At 50.9% G+C, this 25,829-nt stretch overlaps 2 protein-coding genes across 8 annotated transcripts in view; one reads left to right on the forward strand and one right to left on the reverse strand.

Annotated features, from left to right (window-relative positions):
- ARHGAP9 (Rho GTPase activating protein 9) lies at positions 1-13,412 on the reverse strand. 6 transcript variants are annotated; one of them, XM_025476862.3, is made up of 19 exons: positions 13,264-13,412; positions 7,425-7,492; positions 6,776-7,109; positions 6,262-6,485; positions 5,086-5,310; positions 4,797-4,910; positions 4,501-4,605; positions 4,195-4,256; positions 3,972-4,062; positions 3,706-3,801; positions 3,483-3,581; positions 3,154-3,295; positions 2,959-3,066; positions 2,513-2,611; positions 2,257-2,334; positions 2,065-2,118; positions 1,675-1,809; positions 904-1,009; positions 1-294 (listed from the first exon to the last, which is right to left on the reverse strand). In XM_025476862.3, exons 3-19 carry the CDS (start codon positions 7,089-7,091, stop codon positions 123-125), a joined length of 2,226 nt encoding a protein of 741 aa, XP_025332647.1. In that variant the 5' UTR covers positions 7,092-7,109; positions 7,425-7,492; positions 13,264-13,412; the 3' UTR covers positions 1-122. The 6 variants fall into 6 exon arrangements, with proteins under 6 accessions (XP_025332647.1, XP_035552272.1, XP_025332644.1 ...); XM_035696379.2 differs by lacking the exon at positions 13,264-13,412 and having other exon boundaries at positions 7,425-7,503; XM_025476859.3 differs by lacking the exon at positions 13,264-13,412 and having other exon boundaries at positions 1,675-1,806; positions 7,425-7,476.
- Positions 8,612-25,829, forward strand: part of MARS1 (methionyl-tRNA synthetase 1) — a 22,025-nt gene continuing 4,807 nt past the window's right edge. Inside the window, exons 1-12 of one of the 2 annotated variants that reach the window (XM_025476857.3) lie at positions 8,613-8,761; positions 12,203-12,885; positions 13,626-13,716; positions 13,888-13,966; positions 14,045-14,179; positions 14,512-14,587; positions 14,831-15,003; positions 15,177-15,283; positions 16,869-16,985; positions 17,132-17,335; positions 18,308-18,509; positions 20,963-21,037. In XM_025476857.3, coding sequence (XP_025332642.1) covers positions 12,777-12,885; positions 13,626-13,716; positions 13,888-13,966; positions 14,045-14,179; positions 14,512-14,587; positions 14,831-15,003; positions 15,177-15,283; positions 16,869-16,985; positions 17,132-17,335; positions 18,308-18,509; positions 20,963-21,037 — 1,368 coding nt within the window. In that variant the 5' untranslated portion in view covers positions 8,613-8,761; positions 12,203-12,776. Of the gene's footprint in view, positions 8,762-12,202; positions 12,886-13,625; positions 13,717-13,887; positions 13,967-14,044; positions 14,180-14,511; positions 14,588-14,830; positions 15,004-15,176; positions 15,284-16,868; positions 16,986-17,131; positions 17,336-18,307; positions 18,510-20,962; positions 21,038-25,829 lie in introns of both variants that reach the window. The other variant, XM_025476858.3, reaches the window with a different exon arrangement.

Below are 25,829 nucleotides of genomic sequence, written 5' to 3' on the forward strand. Positions count from 1 at the left end.
TCTGGGAGACACAGGATTTAATGGGATGTCCTCAAAACAGAACATCTACTATCCTCACCCCCCACTAAAGGGTACCCAACAGAGATCAGTGGAAACACATTTTGTCTTCCTCCTTGCCCCAATCAGGGGAAAAGGCTGCTGAAGTCAGTGAGCATGAGTTGGACTAGCTGCCCAGGGTAGAGAGCATGGGCAGCTGGGTCAGATGTCTCTTGCTCTGGCCGAAACAGGGTAGGCCCAAATACGATTCCCAGGTTGTGGGGGGTCATGCGGTTCTTATCTGAGTGTGCTATCACCCTGTGAGCAAAGATCAGGAGAAGGGGCTGTAAGGCAGCAGCTTCACCACTTCAAATAAATCTAACCCTTCAAAGGTCAGAGCAGGAAAGAGTTCGCTTTGGGACCCCTCCGTGTGGTGGCTGAAGGAAATGAAGCCGAGAGCCCCACAAGGGGAATGGAGATGAGACCCTTGGGGAGAAGGGTCCCATCAGGATACAACTTGGAAGATACAACCCAAGATTTGCCAGCCTCTTCCCAGCTTCAGAGACCATTCCTAGAGTCTCATAGACTGGGCAACTCTAATTCAAACGGCTATCCTCTCTCAGAAGTCACTGCCCAGGCCCAGCTCAGCCAAATAAGCCACGACCACTGTCCCAACAGGAGACAAAGAGGCAGGGAGAAGGGAGAGGTGAGATCGCCCTCATTTCCCTCACAGCATCCCTGGGCCTCTCTTGATCCCCGCTTCCCCACCTGATGCCCTGCACAGAGGTTGCCTGTTTCCTCCATCTGCCTGCGGAGCAGGTGAGAAACATAAGTGTCCCCTATCTTCACTGCATCTGAACACAGTCCCTGCTGCATGCCCCGCTCTACCCTCCCTCCACGTGCACAAAGATGTTCAGTCTTCCTGACCTGCATAAATGTTCCAGGAGGTACCGCAGAGTGTCATGGTTGGGCCTGGGCATTGAGCCTATTAATTCTCGGATTTGAGAGATGCGCTGTTCTGATTCGGAGAGTGCTAGAGGGAAAGAGTGAGGGAAGGGCACAGGGGTGAGGCTAGGGTAGACTCGCTACTCTTTCCCACCCCCACGGAAGGCACCATTAATCTACCACAGCTTTCTTTTCCACTGAGCCCAACTGCAGCTTTATTATCATTTTTTTAAATATTAAGTAATCTCTACACCCAGCATGAGCCTCAAAGTCCTGACCCTGAGATCAAGAGTTGCACACTCTACTCTACACTCTACTGACTGAGCCAGCCAGGTGCCCCTAAATGAAGCTTTAGACTTTTTATTTTTATTTTAAGAGTTTACCTATTTATTCATAAGAGACAGAGAGAGAGAGGGAGAGAGAGAGAGAGAGAGGCAGAGACACAAGCAGAGGGAGAAGCAGGCTCCCTGCAGGGATCCTGATGTGGGACTCGTCTGGGACTCAGGGATGACGCCCTGAGTCAAAGGCAGACCGCTGAGCCACCCAGGTGTCCCTAAACTTCTTTTTAACTCAGCCCTCTAAATATTCCATTCTCACACACACACAAATAACTGGAGTTGGTACAGGAGTTGAAACCTGTTTTCCACCTCTGTGCTCAGGATGGGATCACAAGGTGTAAGGGAAACTCTAGTCTTGACCCTATATGCCTCACCCCTATACCTAAGAGTATTGCCCAAAGCTCTCGTCCCTTACCAAGGGCAGCACGAAAATCCGGCAGGAGCGGTGGAGGCACCAGAGGCTGGGGTAGCTCCCTGAGAAAAAGCTTCAGGGCTCCTGTGACCACGTGAATATCATCCCACTCAGCACTGTCCAAATCTAGTCGGCCTTCTGGGAGGAGAAGGAGGTACAGAGGGGCTCGGGGCTTATGGAGGACCAGAGAGACCCAGAGACTGGGAGGTCATGAGTTTGGGAGGAGATCCAGTTAAGGTGGACCACTGGAATACCTAGGAGATCCACACAGAAGCAAGGCAGCAGAGGTGGGGGATGGGGACAAGCCACCCAGGAGCAGGACGTAGAGGGATCCAGAAGGAGCAGGGAGGATGTCGGATGTTTTAGGGTCTGAGGGGCCTTCCATGTAAGTACCTTGTCCTGGCTGTTCTGGGAACACGTACCGCCCATCGGAGGTGATCGCCCGCTCTGCAACACGGATGAGAAGAGGTCAAGAGGTAAGACGCAGTTTTAGCCAGACCTCCCTGTTCTCCCGGGACCCTGAGAAACTGCCTGTGGTTCTGAGACATGAATTCTTAGTGCTCACGTGCCCACTAGCCTCCTCACCTCTGTCCACCAGGAAGCGAAGTTTCTGGACCACAGCCAGGTTCCCGCTCACCCGGTAAATGCCATCCACGTCTAGACCTAGGACATGAGGCAGGGAGCAGATAAGGACTCTTGCTCTAAGTTCTGTAAGGGGGGAACGGGCGAGAGTTGCAAGGGTGGAGAGGAAGAAGGCTGCAGGAAGACTAGGGACGGGGACGGGGGACTCCAGGCTTTGGCCTGTTGGAAGGGGAGGTTGTGGGGTCTCTGGAAAAGTGACCTCTCTTATCCACAGCAGCAATGCAGAGCCGCACAAAGCTGGGCACCGTGTCCCCTTCCCGCTGGCACAGTGATTCCAACTGGCAGCCGAACACCTGATCTGGAGACGCACAGAGTGAGGTGGGCAGCCTGTGGCAGCATCACCCATGGAAGCTCTTCTCAGCACAGGTTTTCACCCCAAAGTTGGGCTGGCCCTCCCTGCTGCCTTTCCTAGGCTTGGGCAAGGAGCTACACCCTCACCCCACCCCACCCCCCACCCCCCACCCCCGCCAAAAAAAAATAAGCAGTAGAGGAGCAGAAGACCAGTGATCCAGCTTTAGGGCGCTCTCCCCTGAGTCTCACTGAGGCTTGCTCACCCACGAAGGGAGCTGATGCCCAGATCAGGACCGAAAAGACGCTTTGCTGAAACATTGCAGGGGCAGGCAGGAGGGCGCGGGGTCCACTCACCGCGGAGTAGGCCGCGCTCCTGCAGGCTCTGCAAGGGCGGTCTCTTGGCGATGAGCCGCTTCAGCTTGTTCCGCACGCGGTTCTGCTCGGTGCCTTCGGGACAGCGCCCTGCGGGAGGCAGGTGGACGGGCGTGAGAGCCGCCCCGGAGCCCGGGTCGCCCCGGGTCCCCCGGGTCGCCCCGGCCCTGCCCTCACCCGAGCTCCGGCGGCCGCTGAGCCGCAGTAGCGGCTTGGACACCGGCTCCGACTCCTCTTCGTCGTCCTCCCCGCCGCTCAGCTCCTCCAGCTCCGCGGGCCCCGACCCCGACAGGCGCAGCTCCAGCGGGTTCTCCCGGTCCTAGGCCCGGAGGGGGCGGCCCGAGTCGGAGATTGGAGAGGAGACAAACCTGCCGCTCCGGGCGACGCCAGGGGACCCGGCCCGGCCCCGGCCCTGCCCCGGAGCGCCGGTCCCTACCACCGCGGAATCCCACGGCGCCCCCCAGCCTCCCGCCGGCGCCCGCCACCTGCCACCTCTCCCCCCTCACCAGGCGCTCGATGACCGCCCGCAGCGCGCGGTGCCAGGCTCGCAGCTCGGCCTCGTGGTCTGACTGCAGCAGGAACTCGTGCCCAGGGACCGTGCGGATCTGAGGCACCAGCGCACAAAGGGCTGGAGTCAGCGGAGAGGAGCCGAAAAGCCGGGGGGCCAACGGCCACCCGCGCGCACCTCGGGTCGGGTGGACTTTGGGGTACACGCGGGAGGGCACTCACGTGCAGGACGTTGCGGCGGCTGGACAGGTGGCGACCGTGGGCCAGGGCTGCCCCACGCAGGTCCACGCTGCTTTCGGGTCGGCTACCCGCTGGTCCCTGGCAATCAGGAGAAACTGAGGCCCGGGCACGGCTCCACCGTAGCCTCGCTCCCACCCGGGGAACTGAGAGGACACGGCCGGGCTGGCTCCTCTACCTCCCTCCCCCACCCCCGCCCCCGCCCCCGCCCCACCGGCTTCCCGAACCCCTGCTGCGACACCCCCACTCACCCAGAGGGAGGAGGGCGCGGCGGCCGGCGGCTCCCGGTAGAACATCAAGCTGTTACCTGCCAACACCACCCAAGACGGGCTCCAGTTCTTCCTGCAGGGGCGGAGGGGGCAGGGGGCAGGGGGAGCGGTGCGAAGGCCACTCAGAGCCGCGGGCGGCGGCGCGGTCCGCACACTCGGCCCCACGACCCCGCCGCCCAGGCCCCGCTGCGTTCGCCCCGCTCACCTGAGCTTTCGCCCCCCCTGGGCGATCTTGGTCACGTTGAGCAGGCCAGACTTTTCCACCTCCTGCGGAGTGGAGCGAGGGGTACTAATGAGCCCCCCAGCCCTCCCCCCCCCCCCCAGCCGCCAGGGCTTTCCCAAGGGGGTGGCCCAGGAGCGAGGTCCTCTACGGTTGGTGGCTGGAGGCGGCTGTGCAAGAGAGGATACCCAGAGAACCTCAGAAAGAGGAAGACGTTTCTACTGGAGCAGGAATTGGGGGTGGGGCGGGGCAGCGAGGACCTTGGTGGGCCCAAGGAAGTGGGTGACCTACGTGGGGGTCGTCCAGGACCTGCGGCAGAGGTCGGGAGGGCTGCAAGGCTGAGGGCAGGTCTGCCGGCTGGAGCTGGGAGGTGCGCTGGCGGAGGCAGGGTGAGCCCTGGGGGAGGGAATTGGGGGGACAGGTGGAGGAAACGTCAACTTCAGAGTCGCTGCTATAGGGGGAAGAAGGGTGCGGATGTGGGTGAGAGGCAGGGGGTGTGATGGGTAATGAAGAAGGATGTCTTGCATAAAAGAGTAGTAAAAAGAAGCCTTTTCCTCCCGGCGACCAGGAGGAGGGGGGAATCTCACCTGGGGGCCGCACAGTTCTGGGGGCGCTGGGTCAGCTTCGGAGCCCTTTGCCTGAGGTGGCAGGAGGCCATTGTCCCGACTCAGGGTCTGCATCCCCTCCATGGAGCCGGGGTTCTGGGGGGTGGGGTGAGGTGCAAAGCGACAGCCAGATGCCACCTCAACTCGCTGTCAACACCCTTCTCAACAATTTTCCGATAGCAGTCCCAGGGAGAAAACATGCTCCTTTGGGGATCAGGAGGGGAAAGGAGGGGATTGAGGGGACAAAGGAGCGGGCAGGGGGGAGTCTCACCATCTCCCGCAGGCGAGTGCGGCGTGGGGGCTTCCAGGACTTGCAGCCAGTCAGCGAATGTATGTAGAAGCAGCGTCCGGAGTTGAGGTCCAAGTGCTGCTCCCAGGAGTCCAGCCTCTGCAGCGGGGCGCACGCAGGGCTTGTGGGGGGAGACCGGGGGCAGCGGCGAAGGTCCACTAGGTTGCAGTAGACAGGGTGCTCTGACATGAGGGGCTGGGGTCTTGCCTGCCAGGAAAGGGGGGAGAAGAAGATAGTTATTCTGCCTGTGTGCCTCCCCAGTCTTCTCTCCACCTAACCACCTCCTCCTCTCTCCCCTACTCTTTCCTCACCCCCAGCTCCTGGCTGGGGTGACCCAGGTACTGGGGAAGAAACCCTAATCCCCAGCTAGTTTTTTTTTTTTTTTTTTTAAACTCCCTCCCTCGGCTCTGCTTTTCTCCTCCTCACTTCCTGTTGCCAACTTCCCTTCTCCCCCACCCCGCCCCTACCCCAGGGCCTCAGGAAAGGGGAACAGGCTTTCTGTGTGTTGGGGAGGATGGTTGAGGGGAGCGCCCCACCCTCACCCTCTCCTCTGTGAAAGGGAAGAGAGGGAGAGGGCTCAGGGACCCTTACTAGGGGAGCATGAGAGAGGAGGGGCCGCTTTAATCCACCAGTAAGTAAGAGAGGGGAGGAGCTAAGTCTTCCAGAAGAGCGAGGAAGTTACATCTCTAAATGGGACTTGCTGGTGACCTGAGCTGGCAAGAGGGGACACAGGAAAAACCCTGCCCTGGGCCAGGAGTCAGGAGGTAGAGAGAAAAACATAGCTGGTTGGCCTTCTTTCAGGCCCCCGTCACCTGCCAGGTTCCCGTATCCTCGGGACCTTTGCCACGTGCTATCCCTTGGCTAGAATTCCTTCTCATTCCAGAGTTTGTTTCCCCGCTATTTCCTCCTTCTCCTTATTCAGATTCAGCTAAATGCCATTTCCTGGGAGACGCCTTCCCAGATCACCTCCATCACTCTCTTAGCCCATTTATGCTTCTTGGTAGTACTTAGCAGCACCATCCAGTACGGATCTCTGTTTGTCACCCCCGTGGGAATCCCGTGAGGGCAGAGAGTCTGTCTGCCTTGTCTGTGGTGGCGTCTAGAACAGGCCCGGCAGTCAATAACCGCTCATTGTGTTCAGAGGGGCCTGTGACTCACCTTGTTGGCACCGGCCTCTGTCAGTAAGTCTTCCTGTGAGAGGGATCTGCCACTTGCTCCTTCCTGGAAGGGCTTCAGGAGGCTAGGCCTCAAATTGGTAACACTGACACTTCTACACATTTTGGGGGGAAGAGGAGGAGGCTGCTTAGAGCTTGTTTGCGTTCTGCCTGGGGCTTCCTGAGGCAGGTGCAGCTCCTCCCTGGAGTCAAGATGCAACTTTGGCCCTGGAAACAGAGAAATGGAAAGGGTGAGGGTAGGTGATCAGAGGGGTGATCTTGGCTGGATCCCTCATCCTGGGAAGTCACAAGGAAGACAAGAGCAGGGGTGGCTATGGGGAAGTACAGGAGACCTAGAAAGTTTAGGAAGAGAGGCAATGGGGACATGGTGATGGGGGTGAAGTGTAAGCTGATCAGAGGGAAATAAGAGAAGAGGGTCACCAGATGCTTGGAGGAAGGGAGATCCTTCCAGAAATTCCTGGAAGCCATGGAGGTAGGAAGGGGAAGAGAGTACTCACCAGGAGTCCAGAGGGATTGGCTGGGATTGGTGGTGGTTGGGCTCTGGGAAGGGCTAGATTCCTCTGTCACGTAGGCAGCTGGGACAAAGATGGGTCGAGAAGTGGCGGGTGCTCCCAGGCGCCTTGCCAACCACCAGTCTGAGTTGGTCTTTCGAAGCAGTAGAAACCTATCCCCTTCAGCCAGGGACACTTGTCGGCCATCTGCCCCAGTGTAAGTGAAGGCATAGAGGGCACACAGCTGGGATCCCTGAGAAGGGTTTTGGGGCCCCAGTCCAAGGTTCCCCCGGGTACTTGACCACCACCGGCCTGACAGCATTGCAGGCAATACTGTCACCTGTGGGAAGAAGGGGTGCTGGAGATCCAGAAAAGGACACGACTGGCTGCTTCCAAGCAGAGAGACATGGTTCAAAGAGCAGCGTTGGGGGGGGGGGGAATGTAGGGACAGAAACCTCGGAATGAGAGCAGAGGGTAAAGCAGAGAGCCTGGGTAGGGGTCAGTGGCAGGTTTAGGGGACTGAGAACTCCTGGGTGATGTGACTGGGGAGGAAGTATATAAGTAAGGTGGGAGAGGATGTGGTCAGCAGAGCTCTGGGGCCAGCAGGGCAGGAAATCAGAGGAGACAGGCTAGCTGGTGATTTTCCTCCAAGTACCTTCTGGGGCCCATCAGGAGATCCATGGGCAGGAGCAGGTGGTCCCGGGTGGCGGTAGGACTTTTGAGCTGGACGCAGGAAGATGAGGAGAAAGAATCAGGTCCAAGACGGAACACAGAGGCAAAGAGGCAGGAATTAAAGACAAAAATGGAAACAAAGTTTGTGACCTTTATTAAATTTACACAGGCACCAGTGTTTCCGTTACCAATAGCCTCAGACCTAAAGTTGCGTGCTTCCTGTGCAGACTCGGAAAGAAAGAGCGACAGAGAAACCAGAGCCAGAGAAATAATAAGACTAAAGTAGAGAGAAAGAGAAAGTGGCTGGGAGAAACACAAAGGGGCTCCATGTCAGAGGAAGAGGTGGAAATACCACCATCCTCTCAATCCAAGCAAGATGTGTTTGGGGAGCAGAGAGGCCTTGAAACAATCCTTTGTACTTAAGCGTCCTGGGCAGAGCCCTACTTCAGCGTGTGGGCCCCTTCTTTCATGCTCTGAACAAGGATTGGCTGAGCGCCCCCTGGGTGAAATGAACAGTGTTACCCACTGAGATATGGGGGGGGGGGGCGGAGATAGACACAGGTCTTGCCCTCTTGGAGCTTAGGGACAGCTCTTAACTAATGACACAATGCATTTATTAATTATGACTGAATCAGGGCAGTCCCCGTGGCTCAGCGGTTTAGCACCTGCCTTCAGCCCATGGCCTGATCCTGGAGACCCAGGATCGAGTCCCACGTCAGGCTCCCTGCATGGAGCTTGCTTCTCCCTCTGCCTGTGTCTCTGCCTCTCTTTCTCTCTCTGTGTGTGTATCTCTCATTAATAAATAAATTTAAAAATTAAAAAAAATAAAACTAAAAAAAATTATGACTGAATCAAGGACTCTGGACACACATTACAGGGTGCTCTCACAGCATATGGGGGGATCGGGGACTGATGTTGGCTTTTCCTTGCTGGAAGGTGGGAACTGACTTCCCCTGTTGATTGTCGGAGCTTTAAAACACACATTAATGCTTCCACCTTACCTAACGACTCTTGTTTTCCCCTTTTGTCAGTTTCCCCACTGCACAAGGTGAGGCTCTGTCTGGCTTTGGAGAGGTAGGGTAGGGACTGCCCCACCCCCCTTGGTGACATCAAAGAGCCAGCTCTCCTCCCCTGACCTGTGATCTGAGGGCTGGTTCCCAGTACTGGGATTCGTACTGGGATTCGGCCTCAGTGACCTTCTGTCCTCAGTGGGCTCCACTTTCAACATATGGAGAACCCCACCCCTCAGCTATTCCTTCCTGCCTCCACAAGAGTCAGCGACTTTATCCCATTCGCTCATCATTCATTCATCTGGGGTTTGTAAGTGCTCAGAGCTCTTCCTCTCTGTCTTATCGGTGGACTCTCTTGTACTTTATCCTCTCCCTTTTTATTGCCTCCTTCCCCTTGGCGTTTGAACATATTCAAGTCTCAGCCATCTTTAGCCAAACTTCCCTTTACTATCCTCCTTGGTTACCACCCTATCCCTCTCTTCTCTTTACAGTCAAACTTCTTTTTTTTTTAAAAAAAGTTTTATTTATTTATTTATGATAGAGAGAGAGAGAGAGAGAGAGAGAGAGAGAGGCAGAGACACAGGAGGAGGGAGAAGCAGGCTCCACGCCAGGAGCCTGACGTGGGACTTGATCCTGATCCGGGGACTCCAGGATTCCGCCCTGGGCCAAAGGCAGGCGCTAAACTGCCGAGCCACCCAGGGATCTCCCTACAGTCAAACTTCTTGAAAGAGTTGCCTACATATGGGGGGTCTCCATTTCCTCTCACCTCTGCAAGGTCCCTCCTCACTAGGATCACTTTCACTTTACAGGGATACTTCGCAGTCCTTAGGTTGGTTGACATCTCAGCGGCAGCCAACACAATGGTCTATTCTCACCTTCTACAAACACTGCTGGTGTCCTTACCTTCTTAGCAGTCCCTTCTCCAATGCCTAAGGAAGAACTTCACTTGTTTCTTAGGCCCCAGAGGTCTGTCATAGATCTTGTGCCCTTTGCACTCCATACACTCTGTGTGGTCTTATTTTCTTCCCAGCTTAAATGACCTCCATATGCTGCTGAGTACCCTATCTCTGGTCCAGATCTTTCTCTGGAGCTCTAGTTTAATCCACTCTCCACTGAAAAACTCCACGTGGAAAAAAAAAAACTCCACGTAGATATATCACAATACCCAAAGTAGTACAAACACAGTATGTTCTAAACGGAACTTGTCCGCTTCCCCCACAAAACTGTTTCTCCTCCAGTACCACTTTTTGGTTAAATTTAAGTTCAGGGGCAGCCTGGGTGGCTCAGTGGTTTAGTGCCTGCCTTCAGCCCAGGGCCTGATCCTGGAGACCTGGGATCAAGTCCCACATCAGGCTCCCTGCATGGAGCCTGCTTCTCCCTCTGCCTGTGTCTCTGCCTCTCTCTCTCTCTCTCTCTCTCTCTCTCTCTGTGACTATCATAAATAAAAAAAAAAAAACAAAAATTAAAAAATTTAAGTTCAATAAATATTTGTTGAACACTTGCTAGCATATGTGGTAGGTAGGAACCAACGTGCTAGGCATTGTCAATTAAGAGGATAAATATGGCCCCTGCCATGTCATAAGAAAATGCATCATGATAATCACTATGATAGGGCAAATGGTGCACATGCAGGGTATACCCAATTGTCCATGCCAGAAGCCTGGCAGCCAACCTTAATTTCTCCTGTTTTCTTACCACTCCTATTTAACTGATTACTATATCTTTTCAATCTACCTACTTCCTTTAATCTCTACAACTATCATCTTTAGTCTGGATGATATAGCCTCCGAACTAGTCTCTCTGCATATGGTTCTGCTCACCTCTAGTCCATTGTCGGCATAGCAGCCAGAGTGACCTTCCGAAAGCACAAAAATGCCTTGCCATGTATGTCCCTGACTTAACCTTTTAAAGGCTTCTCATTGTCCTCAGAGTCAAGTCCAAATTTTACAGTATGGTTTACAGAGACTTTCTCCCTCGAGCCTAGCCTTTTTCATGCTTCCTACCACAAACTCCATACTCTTGCCACACACTAATTCCTCACATTCCTAAAGTGCACTGAGGTCTCCTGTCCTTTCCATGTTTTTTTTCCTTCTGCCTGAAACACTTCCTCTCCAATCCCACCAATCTTCACTGGCTAACTCTTATCATTCTGATCTCAGCTGAAAGGTTATTTGCACAAGAAGGCCTCTCTTAACTACTTAGAATTGGGTAGGGGCCCTAAATAGGAGCTCCCATGGCAAGTTTTACATTACCCATTATGACTTTCATGAAACTTAAAAAATATATATATATATATATAATTTTACTTATGAGGAAGTCTATGAGCGCTGCCAAGGCATAAACCTGTATCTGTTTTGTTGATAATTGTATCTTCAATGCTTCATACAGTGCCTGGCACAAAGTAAACTCCCTGTGCCTCAGTTTCCTCATCTATAAAACAAGAATGAGAGAAACAAGCTCATTGTTTGTATTTTCTTAAATAACCTTTTTCTTATATCTCACAATTTCATGGAACAGAAGTTTGGATAGGGCTCAGCTGGGTGATTCTTCTATCCCATGTGGCATTGGCTAGGGTCGCTTAGTGATATTCAGTAGGCAGATGGGTTGGTCTGGAGACCCTCACTCACATATCTGACTCCTTGATCGGAATGGTTGGAATGCCAGGATCAGCTGGAGCTGTCAGCCAGAGTGTCAACATGAGACCTCTCCAGCATGGCAGTCTCAAGGTAGTGAGGCTTCTTACTTGGCTGCTCAGACCTACTGGAGTGTTCCAAGAAGCCTGGGCAGAAGCTGCAAGGCCTCACTTCAACAGGTCCAGAACCTCCACGGGGTTTTTTGAGAATTAATATATACATTAAAGTACTTAGAACAGTGCCTAATTCATGAGCACTATTAGGTATTATTCTTTTTTTCTTTAAGTTTATTTATTTTTTTAAAGATTTCATTTATCTATTCATGAGAGAGAGAGAGAGAGAGAGAGAGAGAGGCAGAGACACAGGCAGAGGGAGAAGCAGGCTCCCTTCAGGAAGCCTGACCTGAACCCGGGCCCAGGATTCTGGGATTATGTCCGGAGCCAAAGGCCGACGATCAACCACTGAGCCACCCAGGCATCTCTAAGTTTATTTATTTTAAGTGTATTTATTTAAGTAATCTCTACACCCAACACGGGGCTGGAACTCATGATCTCAAGATCAAGCCATGTGCTCGTCTGATTGAGCCAGCCAGGTGCCCCAGATATTAATCATTCTTAAAGGGATGCAAAAATGAGTAAGAAGGAGCCCTTTCTCAATTACTGATATGTGCCTCCTCATAAAATATATACTTACTGCCAAACTCTTAGCCTTCTTACTTCCTTCCCTTGGTCTGACCTTCTTGCTACGTGAGCTGCCCCTCACCTTCAATGAAACTGTCTAGCTGCAGAATGGTATCAAATCAGTATTTAATAGTCCCATGCTTTCTTGTTAACAGGATACCTACTTTAATTTCCACTGTGTCACTAAAGTTAAGTTCATGGTGAGTCTCGACTGTATAATCCCCCTCCCCTTTTTAAAGATTTTATTTATTTACCTGACAGAAAGAGCAAGAGAGTACAAGCAGGGGGAAACAGCAGAGCGAGGAGAAGGCTTCCCACTGAGCAGGGAGCCAGATGTGGGGCTGCGTTTCAGGATCCTGGGGTCACCCGAGTCAAGGACCGACACCCAACCCACTGAACCACCCAGGGGCCCCCAACTGTATTTTTTTTTTAATTCAGGGGCGACACAGAAAGAGAGGCAGAGTCATAAGCAGAGAAGGAGCCCGATGCGGGGCTCCATCCCGGGTCTCCAGGACCACGCCCCGGACCAAAGGCAGGTGCTCAACCGCGGAGCCACCCGGGAGTCCCCCTCAACTGTATTCTTATTCTTTTTCTTTTTCTTTTTTTTCTGTATTCTTATTCTTATGACCCTGAATCGAGAGTCAGCCTCGCCGGCAGCCCCCGTCAGGTCCACGCCACTCCAGCAACACTAGCAGCCGCCCAGGCTTCCCTCATCGCCTCTCAGCCGCGGTAGAGACCCACCGCGCGGGGCTCTAGGCGGAAACGGTTCCTCTGGCCCGCCCACCCAAGAAGCGCCACTCTAGCACAGCAGCCTCTGCGGCCTCTCCATCTCTGTGATACTCTGGGCCTGTTTCCTTGTGTTGCATGATGGGAGATGTAGTCTAATTTCCAAGAACGGTGCCCCGGGCTTGGCCGAGGTCGGAACTCCATTTCCCGGCGAGCGTCGCCGGGGACGCTCAACCCACCAGCCGGAGGCCGGTTCCGGTTGCATCAACGTGGCGCACACGGCGAAATGAGACTGTTCGTGAGCGAGGGCGCCCCGGGGAGCCTCCCGGTGCTGGCCGCGGCGGGCAGGGCCCAGGGCAGAGCGGAGCTGCTTGTCAGCACCGTCGGCCCCGAAGGTAGTCGGGCTGGCGCTGGTGGGCGGTGGAGGAGGGGGCCGACGTCCCTGCCGCCGCGGTCCTCCCCAGACCGTCCGCCGCCTCCCCCGTTATTCCTGGTCAGCCCATCCCTCTGTCCCTGCAGCCCTTTCAGTCGTCGTTCCCTTGATTACGCTCCGTATAGCCCTAGCCTTCTCTCCGGTACCGCCCGCATCTCCTCGTGCCCCGCCTCCCCCCGGGGAACCTCTGCCTCCTTCCCCACTTTCTCCCGCACGCGTCAGGCACCTCCAACCCCCGTTCTCTCTGGTTATTCATCACAGCCCTCGGGCTCCCATTTGCTCTTAGGAAACCCTGGTCTCCTCTCCTGAAACAGACACGCATGCATTCCTTTTACTTTACCTCTTCTTCCCAACCGTCTGTTTGGGTGACTTAAAAAGTAGTTCTCTGGGCCGTTTTCTTCCGGTTTACTCTGTTGCTCTCGGGTGTCTCACTCAGTGTTTGGCGACAGCGCTATCCCGGTACCACCACTGCCACCCCTCTGCAATGCCCATCTGTTGCTTCCAACTGGCAGTCTCAGCTGAACACCTGCTAGTCTGTCCAGCTCATGCTGGGCCCGCCCCCTTTCAGCGTCCTATCCAGAAATCTTTCCAGCGTCTCTCTTCTTTTTTTCCCTGAACAATGCAAAGTCGTCCTTCTAAGTTAACAACGTTTTTTTTTTTTCATTTCCTTGTTTTCTGACTCCTTTTCTTCTTCTGCAACAGAGTGTGTGGTCCCCTTCCTAACCCGGCCCAAGATCCCCGTCTTGCAGCTGGATAGTGGCAACTACCTCTTCTCCACTAGTGCAATCTGTCGGTCAGTACTGGATCTTAAGGCCGGGAGGTGGCCAAATAAAATCAGGGCTTACCGTCCGCTGATTTACTGTGGCTTCATTTGCAACCACTATTTCACTATCGTGTGAGAAATAGGCTAGATAGGTGGGTGGGCCCTGCTAATTCCACCTTCTGTTGCTCTCTCCCTGGGCAGGTACTTCTTTCTGTTATCTGGCTGGGAACAAGATGATCTCACCAACCAGTGGCTGGAATGGGAAGCTACGGAGCTGCAGGTGGGAATGAGACATGGGGGATGGCAGGCAGGCCCTTGCTCTGCATGGCCATCCTGACCTGTGTCCCCCACATTTTAGCCAGCTTTGTCTGCTGCCCTGTACTATTTAGTGGTCCAAGGCAGGAAGGGGGAAGATGTTCTTGGCCCAGTCCGGAGAGCCCTCACTCACATTGACTACAGTTTGAGTCGTCGGAGCTGTCCTTTCCTGGCTGGGGTGAGTTGGGCTTTGAGATGGGGATTGGGGAAAATTGTATGATAGAAGAATTAAGATGGAAGGCTATATTCAGAGTGCAAAACCCAATCCTGCCACTTGCTAGCAGTGTAATCTTGAAAAATCACCAAACTCTAATCCTTGATTTTTGTTCTCTTTGAAATGGGATAATATTAGTAGCCAACTCAGTGGATAATTGTGAGGATTAAGTACATTGCTTAACAAAGTGCTCGGCGTATAGTAAGTGTTCAGGAAACATTAGAGATTATTGTGTGTACTGGGAAGAAACTGAGTATTTGACCTGTGGACCTTTCTCTTTTCTTTCTTCAACAAAGGACACAGAATCCCTGGCCGACATTGTTTTGTGGGGAGCACTCTACCCGTTACTTCAAGACCCCGCCTACCTCCCTGGTAAGAACTGCGCATATCACTTCATCCTCAACCCCAGCCTAGGAGCTTGGTGGATTACAGAATGGGCTCTACAAAATTGAGGGTCCTCTCTGAGACATAGCTTGATGGGGCAGTTATAGCATAAAGGTGGTTGAGAGAACTGGGGAAGATAATTGGAGAAACTTCATGAAGAAAGAGAGGAGGTCCATTCTTGCCTGCCCATTCCAGGTCTTGCTGATTCTCTCTTTTCCCCCATGCCCACAGAGGAGTTAGGTGCCCTGCACAGCTGGTTCCAGACCCTGAGTTCTCAGGAGCCATGTCAGAGAGCTGCAGAGACTGTGCTGAAGCAGCAGGGTGTCCTGGCCCTCCGGCCCTACCTCCAAAAGCAGCCCCAGCCTGGATCCTTTGAGGGGAGGGCTGTCAGCAATGAGCCTGAGGTTTGGAACAGAGCAGTGGGGTCCCTACAGAGCCTCAGTACTGGGGGTGGGGGGTGGCTTGGAGAGGGACTTTGAGCATGGCCATTAAGTCTTTCAGTTGTTGGAGAGCAAGGGGAGTTTCTTTAGCCTATGGGCCCCCTCACCTGGTAAGGGACTGTATACGCTCTTCATAGGAGGAGGAGTTGGCGACTCTATCTGAGGAGGAGATTGCCATGGCTGTAACTGCTTGGGAGAAGGGCCTGGGAAGCCTGCCCCCACTTCGGCCACAGCAGAATCCTGTGTGAGTAGGCACTGATGAGTGGGGCTTGTTTTTGTGTGTTTTTTTGTTTTGTTTTGTTTTGTTTTGTTTTGTTTTGTTTTGTTTTGTTTTTTAGGTAGGCCCCATATTGGTGTGGAGCCCAACACAGGGCTTGAACTCATGACCCTGAGATTGAGACCTGAGCTGATATCAAGAGTCAGATGCTTAACCTAATGAACTGCCCAGGCCCCCTAGGCTTGGCTTCTAAGTGTAGATTATTGATAGAGCCAATATCTGTCTGACTGGTGCCCCTTGCTGATCTCCTTAATGTCCATCTTTTCCTTTGGCACTTTGTGCCTCTCACCTCGTTGATCCCAGTCACCAGTTATATAACAGAATGCAACCCCCTGAGGGAATCCCGGGCATACTCACCTTTATGTCTGCCAGAGTAGGAAGCACACTCATAATGGAGAGAGAAGTCACAGAGTGACCCATGAGGAGTACCACGTAGTGTGCTACAAAGTGCTTGGGGACTCGGGATGCAAGGATGACTAGGTGAAAGGCTGGTTGTTCGTGAAGGAAGGCTTCCCTGATGGAGCTGATTTCTAACCTAGATGTCAGAGAAAATTATGGTATTCAGGTACAGGGAGCAAAGTCAATGAATGCAGGAGAAATCAGTGAGGTCTCCTTTAAGGAAATGAGCTGTAAGATGGTTTAGGAAGTAGTTGGAACCTCTAAGCAGAATACATATTAGCAGGGAAAAGGGGTGTGGTTAACAAGAAGAATCATTTGAATCTTTGTTAACAGTAGAAACCATGGGACTCTGAACTCTCAGGATGCCCAGGGTTGAAGGACACAGTAAATGGTGGGAGCCAGTGATTATAGGTTGAGAATGGTTGGAAAGATCAAAGGAGCCCTGGTGAGAGGTCAGTGCCAAGGAGGGGCTAGATACAGGATGTGTACAGCTGAGTCATCAGGTGTGAGACACAAAAAGACAGGAGTGGATTGAGTGACTTCAGACAGCAGATTGAATGGAAGGCAGTCGCTGATGCCTGCTGGTTTGAGTAGAGCCACAAAGAAATGACCGACGGGTTAGGAAAGGGGAGTCAGGGGTCCAGAAGAACTGGGGAAGACGTGAAGCTAGGGTGCCAGGCTGTGAGTACTTCAAGTAGTGACTCGAGGTAATGCTTCCATAACACTTGGGAAGAAGGGAAGAGGGCAGTGCTGGGAAAGGGTGCCTGGGTGGCACTGGCGTCTGGGGGCAGTGGTGTTTGGACAGAACCAGGAAGAGTTGTGTCAATACCCAGGAAGTTAAGCCTGAGAATGAACTGAAAAGAAAGAAGTGGCCATGATAGTAAAGTGAGACAGAGGTCAGTGTGGAATGCAGCTCCGTAAGAGCAGTACCTGGACTTGCTCACTGTGGCAGGGCCCTGCAGTTTCAGCTTTGGGGGTCTTATGGCCCTTAGGAGGGATTCATGATCCTATGGCTTCACGTGAGGAGAGACTTAAGATGTGCCTTGGTCTGTGGCAGTAGAACAGATCTGTGTCTGGGTGTCCTGTGCATTGTTGGTCCCTCTTGACCCTTGCTTCTCCTCCATGGACTCTTCTCTTCCTCTTTCCCTACCAGGCTGCCTGTGGCTGGGGAAAGGAATGTGCTCATCACTAGCGCCCTGCCTTATGTCAACAATGTCCCCCACCTTGGAAATATCATTGGTTGCGTGCTCAGTGCTGATGTCTTTGCCAGGTGGAGCCAGCTGCTAGGGAAGGGACCTTGTGAGGGAACAGTGGGCCCAAGGGAATAGAACACCTCAAGGGTGGAGGCTGGGGGGATCCTAGGGACATGGGAGGGGCCTGAGATGGGGCCCCTGTGATCACCATATCCCCTTCCAGGTACTCCCGCCTCCGCCAGTGGAACACCTTCTATCTGTGTGGGACAGATGAATATGGTACAGCGACAGAGACCAAGGCTATGGAGGAGGGTCTGACACCCCAGGAGATCTGTGACAAGTACCATGCCATCCATGCGGACATCTACCGCTGGTTTAATATCTCGTTTGATATTTTTGGTCGTACCACTACTCCACAGCAGACCAAGTAGGTTTCCTCGAATTAGGCAAAAACAGGGTAAACACTGGGGCTGGGGGCAATGAGAATATCCTAGAGATGGAAGGAACCAAAAGTGTTGTTAAGGCATCCCCCCTAAACCTAGGATCTGAATATTGCCCTGAAATGTATCCCAAGCATGGGGAGTCCGTGGATGCAGAAGGCTGCCTAGGGGCTGAAGGAGCAGCGAGGCAGGAAAGAAATAGGACTTAGGCTCCTGGGAAGTATCTGGCTTCCCTCTGCCACCATCCTGCGTTTCCCTGGCTGCTCTGGAATTTTAGAACATTCTCGCTCCTATGCAGGTTTATTTATTTATTTATTAAGATTTTATTTATTCATTCCTGAGAGACACAGAGAGAGAGAGAGAGGCAGAGACACAGGCAGAGGGAGAAGCAGGCTCCACCCCATGCAGGAAGCCCAATGTGGGACTCTATCCTCGGCCTCCCGGATCATACCCTGGGCCGAAGGTGGCGCTAAACCGCTGAGCCAACCTGGCTGCCCCCCTATGCAGGTTTATAGCAAATACACTCATTCTTCCTCCGCGTGATACTCATCCTTACAAAAACTAGGTAGTGGACAGGCTGCCAGCTTAATAGTGTTAAGCAGGTTAGCAGTTGGACTGGTTCATTTTGATTTTAGGACGTATTAAAAAGGAGTATGGTTCTGTCCTTTAAGAGATTTTTGTTAGCAAAGAGTACAAAACTGTTAAGTTTGTATTTGACAAATTCGTGGGGGGGAGTCGGGGAGTATGTATGAGGGGTCTGGGTCATCCAGGAAGACTCCCCGCAGGTGATTGCATGGCCTTGGCCTTCAGGGGCCTTCTGTCTGATTTCCTCGGCCCTGGGACTGATTTGGGGCCTGGGTGGAATGACAGGAGGGAGGGGAGCATCATTTCTCTGAATTCCTCTGGCTTCCTCTGACCTCCCCTGACCTGGCACCCCTGTCCTTGACTCGCCTTGCCAGAATCACGCAGGACATCTTCCAGCGGTTGCTGACCCGCGGTTTTGTGCTGCAAGATACCGTGGAGCAGCTGCGGTGTGAACGGTGCGCCCGTTTCCTGGCTGACCGCTTTGTGGAGGGTGTGTGCCCCTTCTGTGGCTATGAGGAAGCCCGAGGTGACCAGTGTGACAAGTGTGGCAAGCTCATCAATGCCATTGAGCTCAAGGTGAGAGGAGGGTCTCACGGAAGCAGAAGGGAAGGAGGAAGGAAACAGTCTCTGTTGTTCAGGGACCCCCAGGCTTATCCCATTCAGGATTGTTATTTTAGCATTCAGGACCTTTCACCAGGGCCTCTTTCTACCCCAGCTCATCATTCAGTTCATCCGACGCTTACTGAGCATTTACTATGTGTCTAGCATTGTGCTGGGAAATAGACAAGATGAGACTATGCCTCCCTGCCTTTGCTCCTGCTTCAGATCACCTCACCTGCATTTATTCTTTTTCTCTTCTGTAAACATGTCTCTTCTGTGTTTACTCATTGACTCATTTATTCATTCATTTATACAGCGCTTATTTCTTTGAGTCCTTCTGATAGGGTAGTCACTGAAGACCACTGGGGATGTAGCAGCGAATAAGACAGATTTTTTTTTTTTAAGATTTTATGTATTTATTCATGAGAGACACACACACACAGAGAGGCAGAGATACAGGCAGAGGGAGAAGCAGGCTCCCTGCGGCGAGCTCGATGTGGAACTCAATCCCAGGACTCCAGGATCACGCCCTGAGCCTGAGCCGAAGGCAGGCACTCAACTGCTGAGCCATCCAGGCGTCCCAAATAAGACAGATATTTATCTAGTGCAGGGAGGAGACTCTTAAAGACACGAGTTACATATAGGATAAACCACTGGGAGGATGTGACAGTGGCTTCTGGGGCAAGATTTTAGCCAGGTGACTTGGGAAGGTTGCTCAGAGGTGGTAACTTGTGAACTGAGAGTTTAACTGAAGAACAAGAAGGTTCACACCAGGCGATGAGAGGCTGAGAGTGTTCCAGGCAGAATTAGCAAGAAGTGCAAAGGCGCAAGGCAGCAATAGCTGTAAAGGCAAGGTGGAGAAGGGCGGCAGTGAGAGGGGTGTGGATTGAGATGAGATCAGAGAGGTCTGTGGTGAGCAGATGACCAGGGCCTCGTAAGTCATTGTGGCAGCTGAAAGGGAGGCTGCTCCATGGAAAATGAATGGGAGGGAAGCAAGAGAGAAAGTGGGGAGACCCGTTTGGAGGCCAGAGTGGTAGCTCAGAAATGTGATGGTAGGTTGGACTAGGTTAGGACAGCAGAAGTGTGGAGGAAGAAAGGATTTGAGCTAGATTTTGGAGGCAGACGCTGCAGAACTGGATAGGTCAGTTCTGGGTGAGGGAAAGTCAAGAAAATGATGACTTGAAGTTTTTGGCTTGAGCAGCTGGGGTAGACGGTAGTTCCATCTACGGACACGGGCAGGCTTGGATGAAGGACCTGGTGCAGTGCAGTGATACTGTTGGGTTTTTCAATTTGTGGTGCCTCTTAGACACCCAAGCAGAGATGTTGGTAGGCAGTTGGAGACAGGCATGTGGAGTTCGGGACAGAGGTCCTGAGAGAGTTCTAATCCCTGCTCACCTTCAGAAGCTCAGATGCCTGGCTGGCTCAGTTGGTAGAACTTGTGCCTCTTGATCTCAGCGTCGTGAGTTAAAGCGCCATGTGGGCCGTGGAGCCTACTCAAAAAAGAAGATTCAAAAGCCCACATCAAAACTCACTGGGAAACTTTCATTGATTAGCCCTCCCTCTGACTGTTTAGTCCTCTTGCTATCACCTGCCAGTGTTTGCATAGTCAGTTTGTGCTGTGAAAATAAGTATTTTTTAAAAATATATTTTTAAAAAGATTTCATTTATTTATTAGAGCAGGAGTGGGGTGAGGGGCAGAATGGAGAACAGACTTCCCACTGAGCAGGGAGCCCAATGTGGGACTTGTTCCTGGGACTCTGAGACCATGATCTGAGCGGAAGGCAGATGCCCAGGTGACTGAGCCACCTGGGTGCACCGAAAATAAGTATTGTTTGATGTTTTGTTTTGGAAAGGTCTGCATAGGGACGCCTGGGTGGCTCAGTGGTTGAGCGCCTGCCTTTGGCCTAGAGCATGATCATGGGGTCCCGGGATCGAGTCCCACATCGGGCTCCCTACATGGAGCCTGCTTCTCCCTCTGCCTGTGTCTCTGCCTCTCTCTCTGTCTCTCATGAATAAATAAATAAAATCTTTTTTAAAAAAGTCTGTACATGTTTCTTTTTTTTTTTTTCTGTACATGTTTCTCATGGGACTCACTCCCCCTAACTGGACTATAACTTCCTCAGGAAGAGGAACTGTGTGTCTCCACTCCTTCGTCCCCTCATGCAGCTGTGCATCCTTAGCCTATGCTCAGAGATTGCTTTTTCCTACTCTTTGCGGTGATAGGACAGAGTCATGAAACTCTAAGTAACAAATGTCATGCTCTGTGGACTTGAGTCCAAGAACGTAAGCATGAAGTCCAGTGAGATGGGAGACCTGTGAGCTCATCGCTCCGTGTATCTCCTGTAGCCTGCACAGCTCCCCCAGGCCTGCAGTCCTGATCCTGACTATTTCACCCTGGGTCACCCCTCCTCTTGAATTTCCCTTCGCAGAAGCCTCAGTGTAAAGTGTGCCGGTCGTGCCCTGTGGTGAAATCCTCTCAGCACCTGTTCCTGGACCTGCCTAAGGTAAGTGGGCCTTTCCATCAAGCTGGTCTGCATGGCCTCTTGGGCCTCCTCTGCCTCAGCCACAAACCTATATCAAGCCACATTCAAATGTTTTTAATTTCCCTTTAAAAATATACAGGCTTTATTGTAAAAGAGATACAACATATTAAAGGGGACACAGTGAAAGGCCTGGCCTGTTCCCCAGAGGTATTGACTATTGGCTCATTTTCCTTTGTGTCTGTTCAGAAATAACATATGCATATGAAAGTATTTTTATGTCTTTTTTTCTAATACAAATTAGAGGGATCCCTGGGTGGCGCAGCGGTTTGGCACCTGCCTTTGGCCCAGGGCGTGATCCTGAAGACCCGGGATCGAATCCCACATCAGGCTCCCGGTGCATGGAGCCTGCTTCTCTCTCTGCCTGTGTCTCTGCCTCTCTCTCTCTCTCTGTGTGACTATCATAAATAAAAAAAACAAAAAAACAAAAAACAAATTAGATCATAGTATTCATAATGTTCTACAGTCTACTTTCTTTTACTTCATAACATGTTTTGACTGATTTTTTGTATTAGTAGATTTGCCTCTTTAACTTTTGGAAATAATTTTAAGCTCATAAAAAGAGCTGCAAGAGGAACTCCTGGGTGGCTCAGGAGTTGAGTGTCTGCCTTCGGCCTAGGGCGTGATCCCTGGATCCTGGGATCGGGTCCCACATCGGGCTCCCTGCATGGAGCCTGCTTCTCCCTCTGCCTCTCTCTCTGTGTCTCTCTCGTGAATAAATAAATAAAATCTTACAAAAAAGGGTTGGGGGGCACTGCAAGAATAAACAGTTGCCGGATCAGAGAACCTCAAGTATGCATTATCTAGGTTCACTAGTTTTTGTTTGTTTGTTTTAAAGATTCTACTTACTTGAGAGAGAGAGAGAGAGAGAGAGAGAGCACATGAGCAGTGGGGAGGGGCAGAGGGAGAGAGAGAAGCAGACTCCCCAGTGAGCAGGGAGCCCAGTGCAGGGCTTGATCCCAGGACCCTGGCCTTAAGACTCAAGCCAAAGGCAGATGCTTAACTGACTGAGCCGCCCAGGTGCCCCTAGGTTCAAGAGATTTTGCTCTTTTTTTTTTTTTTGCTCTATTTATTTTAACGTAATTTTTTGTTTTTCCACATATGCACATATGTAAATAGCCTCTTTGCTTTCTCTTCTTTTTTTAAACACTTATTTAGAGAGTGTGAGTGTGCACCCGCAGTGGGGAGGGGCAGAGAGAGAAGAGAGAGTCTTAAGCAGACTTTGTGCTGAGCATGGAGCCTGATGCAGGGCTTGATCCCATGATCCTGAGATCACCACCTCAGCCAGATGCTTAACCAACTGCACCACCCAGGCAAACCTATATGCTCTTTACTATTTTTTTTTCCTTTTTTAAGATTTTATTTATTTATTCATGAGAGACAGAGAGAGGCAGAGCCACAGGCAGAAGCAGAAGCAGCTCCCTGCAGGGAGCCCGATGTGGGACTTGATACAGGACCCCAGGATCACACCCTGGGCTGAAGGCAGATGCTCAACTGCTGAGCCACCCAGGCTTCCCTATTCTCTTTACTCTTAAATACTTAATCATGTTTCCTGGGGTGGGGGGGAGACATTCTTGTATAACCATAGTAAACAACTTCAAGAAATTTAATTTTGATGTAGTTATGTGATCTACCATCCATATTTCAATTTTGTCAGTTATCCCAATAATATACTTTATAGGGTTATTTTTCCTTTAGTACAGAATCTAGTTCAGGGTCATGTATTGCATTTAGTTTTTCTGTCTTTAGTATCCTTTGTTTTTCTTTCTTTCTTTTTTTCTTTCTTTGTTTTAAAGACTTTATTTATTTAGTTGAGAGAGACAGCATGTGAGAGAGTGAGCACGAAAGAGGGAGGAAGGGCAGAGGGAGAAGCAGACTCTTGTTGAGCAGGGAGCCCCAACATAGGTCTCCATCTCAGGGCCCTGAGATCATGACTTGAGCTGAAGGCAGGTGCTTAACCGACTGAGCCACCCAGGCACTTCTCTAGTTTCCTTTTAATCTGAAACAGTTCCTCAGCCTTTCCTATTTTTTTTTTTTTAAGATTTTTTATTTATTTATTCATGCGAGAGACAGACAGAGAGAGAGAGAGGCCAAGACACAGGCAGAGGGAGAAGCAGGCTCCATGCAGGGAACCCAACGCGGGACCTGATCCCGGGTCCCCAGGATCACACCTTGGGCTGAAGGCAGCGCTAAACCGCTGGGCCACTGGGGCTGCCCTCAGCCTTTCTTTTCTTTTCTTTTCTTTTCTTTTCTTTTCTTTTCTTTTCTTTTCTTTTCTTTTCTTTTCTTTTTTTCTTTTCTCTTTCTTTCTTTTTTAAGATTTTATTTATTCATGAGAGACACAAAGAGAGAGACAGAGACACAGGCAGAGGTAGAAGCAGGCTCCATGCAGGGAACCCAACGTGGGACTCGATCCTGGGACTTCAGGATCATGCCCTGGGCCAAAGGCAGGTGTTAAACTGCTGAGCCACCCAGGGATCCCAGCCTTTGTTTTTTATGACACTAATGGTTTTTAAGACTGCAGTCCCTAACCCGCCCCCCTTTTGCCCCCAGTAGAAGATTCCTCATATTGGATTTGTTGGCTGTTGCCTGATTAAATTCAAGTTATGCATCCTTAGTTGGAATACTACAAGAGTGATATTGCGTCCTTTCCAAGGGGTACACAATGGCCATTTCCCCCTCATTGGTGATGTTAATTTTGTCTAGGCAAGGTGTAACTCAGTTTCTCCACTGTATAATTAACATTTTTCCCCCTGCAACTTATAAGCAGTTTATGAAAGTATAGTTTTATTTTTTACTTATTTTTTTGTGGGGGGGCAGTATATTTTTAAAACATAGAAATAACCTTGTTCATCATTAAAAGGTGCCCTAGGTTTGGCATCTGTTTGCTTAATCCTTATCCTGAACCACTTTCCATGAAGCTTTTCTAGCCCTACCACCCCTATGCATGTACCCTTCTCCTTTGCTCATTTATTAGTTATCCGTTGTCAGTGTGGGCTCATGGATTCCTGTTGTTTTCAGTGGTTTATAATTCATTCCTGTCACAAATTATTTTCATGTTCAAACTGTCCCTTATTTGGCCAGCAGGAGCCCCTCTAAGATCATTTCTCTGTGTTTTTGACATCTCCCACCTTTTTCTAAGTGCTTCCTTATTTTCTGGCATACCAAGGTATCTAGGTTCATCTATTCCAGCCTCAAAGTCAACCATTTCTCCAAAAATCCCTGGTTCATTTTAGTAGAGAATGGTACTAGGTCAAGTCTGAGGTCTGCTCATTGCTACTGGGGTATCTTTGCTTCTAGGCTCTTCTCGCAAAAAGAGTTAGGCATTGATTTGCAGTTCACACTGATCCTGCAATTCCAGACTATCCCTACCTGGTTCTTCCTCACCTTTCCTTATTTCATTGTTGTGTCTCCCTTTTTCCACAGGGAGTACCCTGGCTCCCAACCTGTACTCATTTGCTCAGTCCTACAGTACACTGAAAAATAATTTCAGAATTACTTCACCTATAACACTACAAAAAAACCTGCTTAAAAAAAGTTTAGGGTTTGTTGGCAGCCTTGCCCCTTCCCTACTACTGAAGGTATATAATCAGATCATGTGTTCAAAATTGTTTCAGTTTTTTCCCCCTTCAGTATGGTTATGTTACTAAAATAAGTTAGTAAGTTTGGTTCATTTGCTTTTAGTTGTTTTTTCCTCTCCTTGTCCTTATGAATTTCATTTTTTAAATAATCAGGAGAACATCGGTCTGCTTTTAAAAGTCAAAACTGAGCACTGGGTGTTATTCTGTATGTTGGTAAATTGAACACCAATAAAAAATAAATTTATTTTTATTTATCTATTTTTTTAATTTGTATTTATTTATTATAGTTGCACAGAGAGAGAGAGAGAGAGGCAGAGACATAGGCAGAGGGAGAAGCAGGCTCCATGCACCGGGAGCCCGACGTGGGATTCGATCCCGGGTCTCCAGGATCACACCCTGGGCCAAAGGCAGGCGCTAAACCGCTGCGCCACCCAGGGATCCCAAAAAATAAATTTATTATAAAAAATAAATAAAAGTCAAAACTGGGGATGCCTGGGTGGCTCAGTGGTTGAGCATCTGCCTTTGGCTCAGGGCATGATCCCGCAGTCCTGGGATCAAGTCCCATGGTGGGCTCCCTGCATGGAGGCTGCTTCTCCTTCTGCCTGTGTCTCTGCCCCGCTCCCCCCCGTGTCTCTCATGAATAAATACCTAAAATCTTCCAAAAAAAAAAAATTAAAACCATACAAAAAGGTATCTTCAGAGAAGTGTCATTCCCTTTCTTGTTCATGCCGCCTTGTTCTCCTGTCTCCTGTAGATGATCAGTTTTGTCTTTGGTTTTATTCTTAGTGTGTTTATTTTTGTAAACATATCCATAAAGCAACTGTGTGTGTGTATGTGTGTGTGTGTGTGTGTTTTATTTCCTCTTCTTATTCAAAATACAGCATTCTGGGTGTATACTGTGTTGCGTTTGTTTTTTTCACCTGACAATATGTTCTGGAAATCCTACTGTATCAGTTCATAGGTACCCTCATTCGGTCAGTTTTTTGTTGTTGTTGTGTTTTAAAAGATTTTATTTATTCATGAGACACAGAGAGGGAGAGAGAGAGGCAGAGACACAGAGGGAGAAGCAGGCTCCCTGCAGGGGAGCCTGATGCAGGATTTGATCCTGGGACCCTGAGGTCACGACCTGAGCTGAAGGCAGGCGCCCAACCGCTGAGCCACCCACGTGTCCCATT

The sequence above is a fragment of the Canis lupus genome, chromosome 10 (genome assembly GCF_003254725.2).
Source record: "Canis lupus dingo isolate Sandy chromosome 10, ASM325472v2, whole genome shotgun sequence".
Classification (NCBI taxonomy): domain Eukaryota; kingdom Metazoa; phylum Chordata; class Mammalia; order Carnivora; family Canidae; genus Canis; species Canis lupus.

Coding starts and splice junctions, on each gene's coding strand:
- ARHGAP9 (XM_025476862.3), bottom strand. CDS start 7,091: ATGCTGTCAGGCCGGTGGTGGTCAAGTACCCGGGGGAACCTTGGACTG. Junction 6,486..6,775: donor CCAATCCCTCTGGACTCCTG/GTGAGTACTCTC, acceptor CTCTGTTTCCAG/GGCCAAAGTTGCATCTTGAC. Junction 3,582..3,705: donor GCCGCCGCAACGTCCTGCAC/GTGAGTGCCCTC, acceptor CTGGTGCCTCAG/ATCCGCACGGTCCCTGGGCA.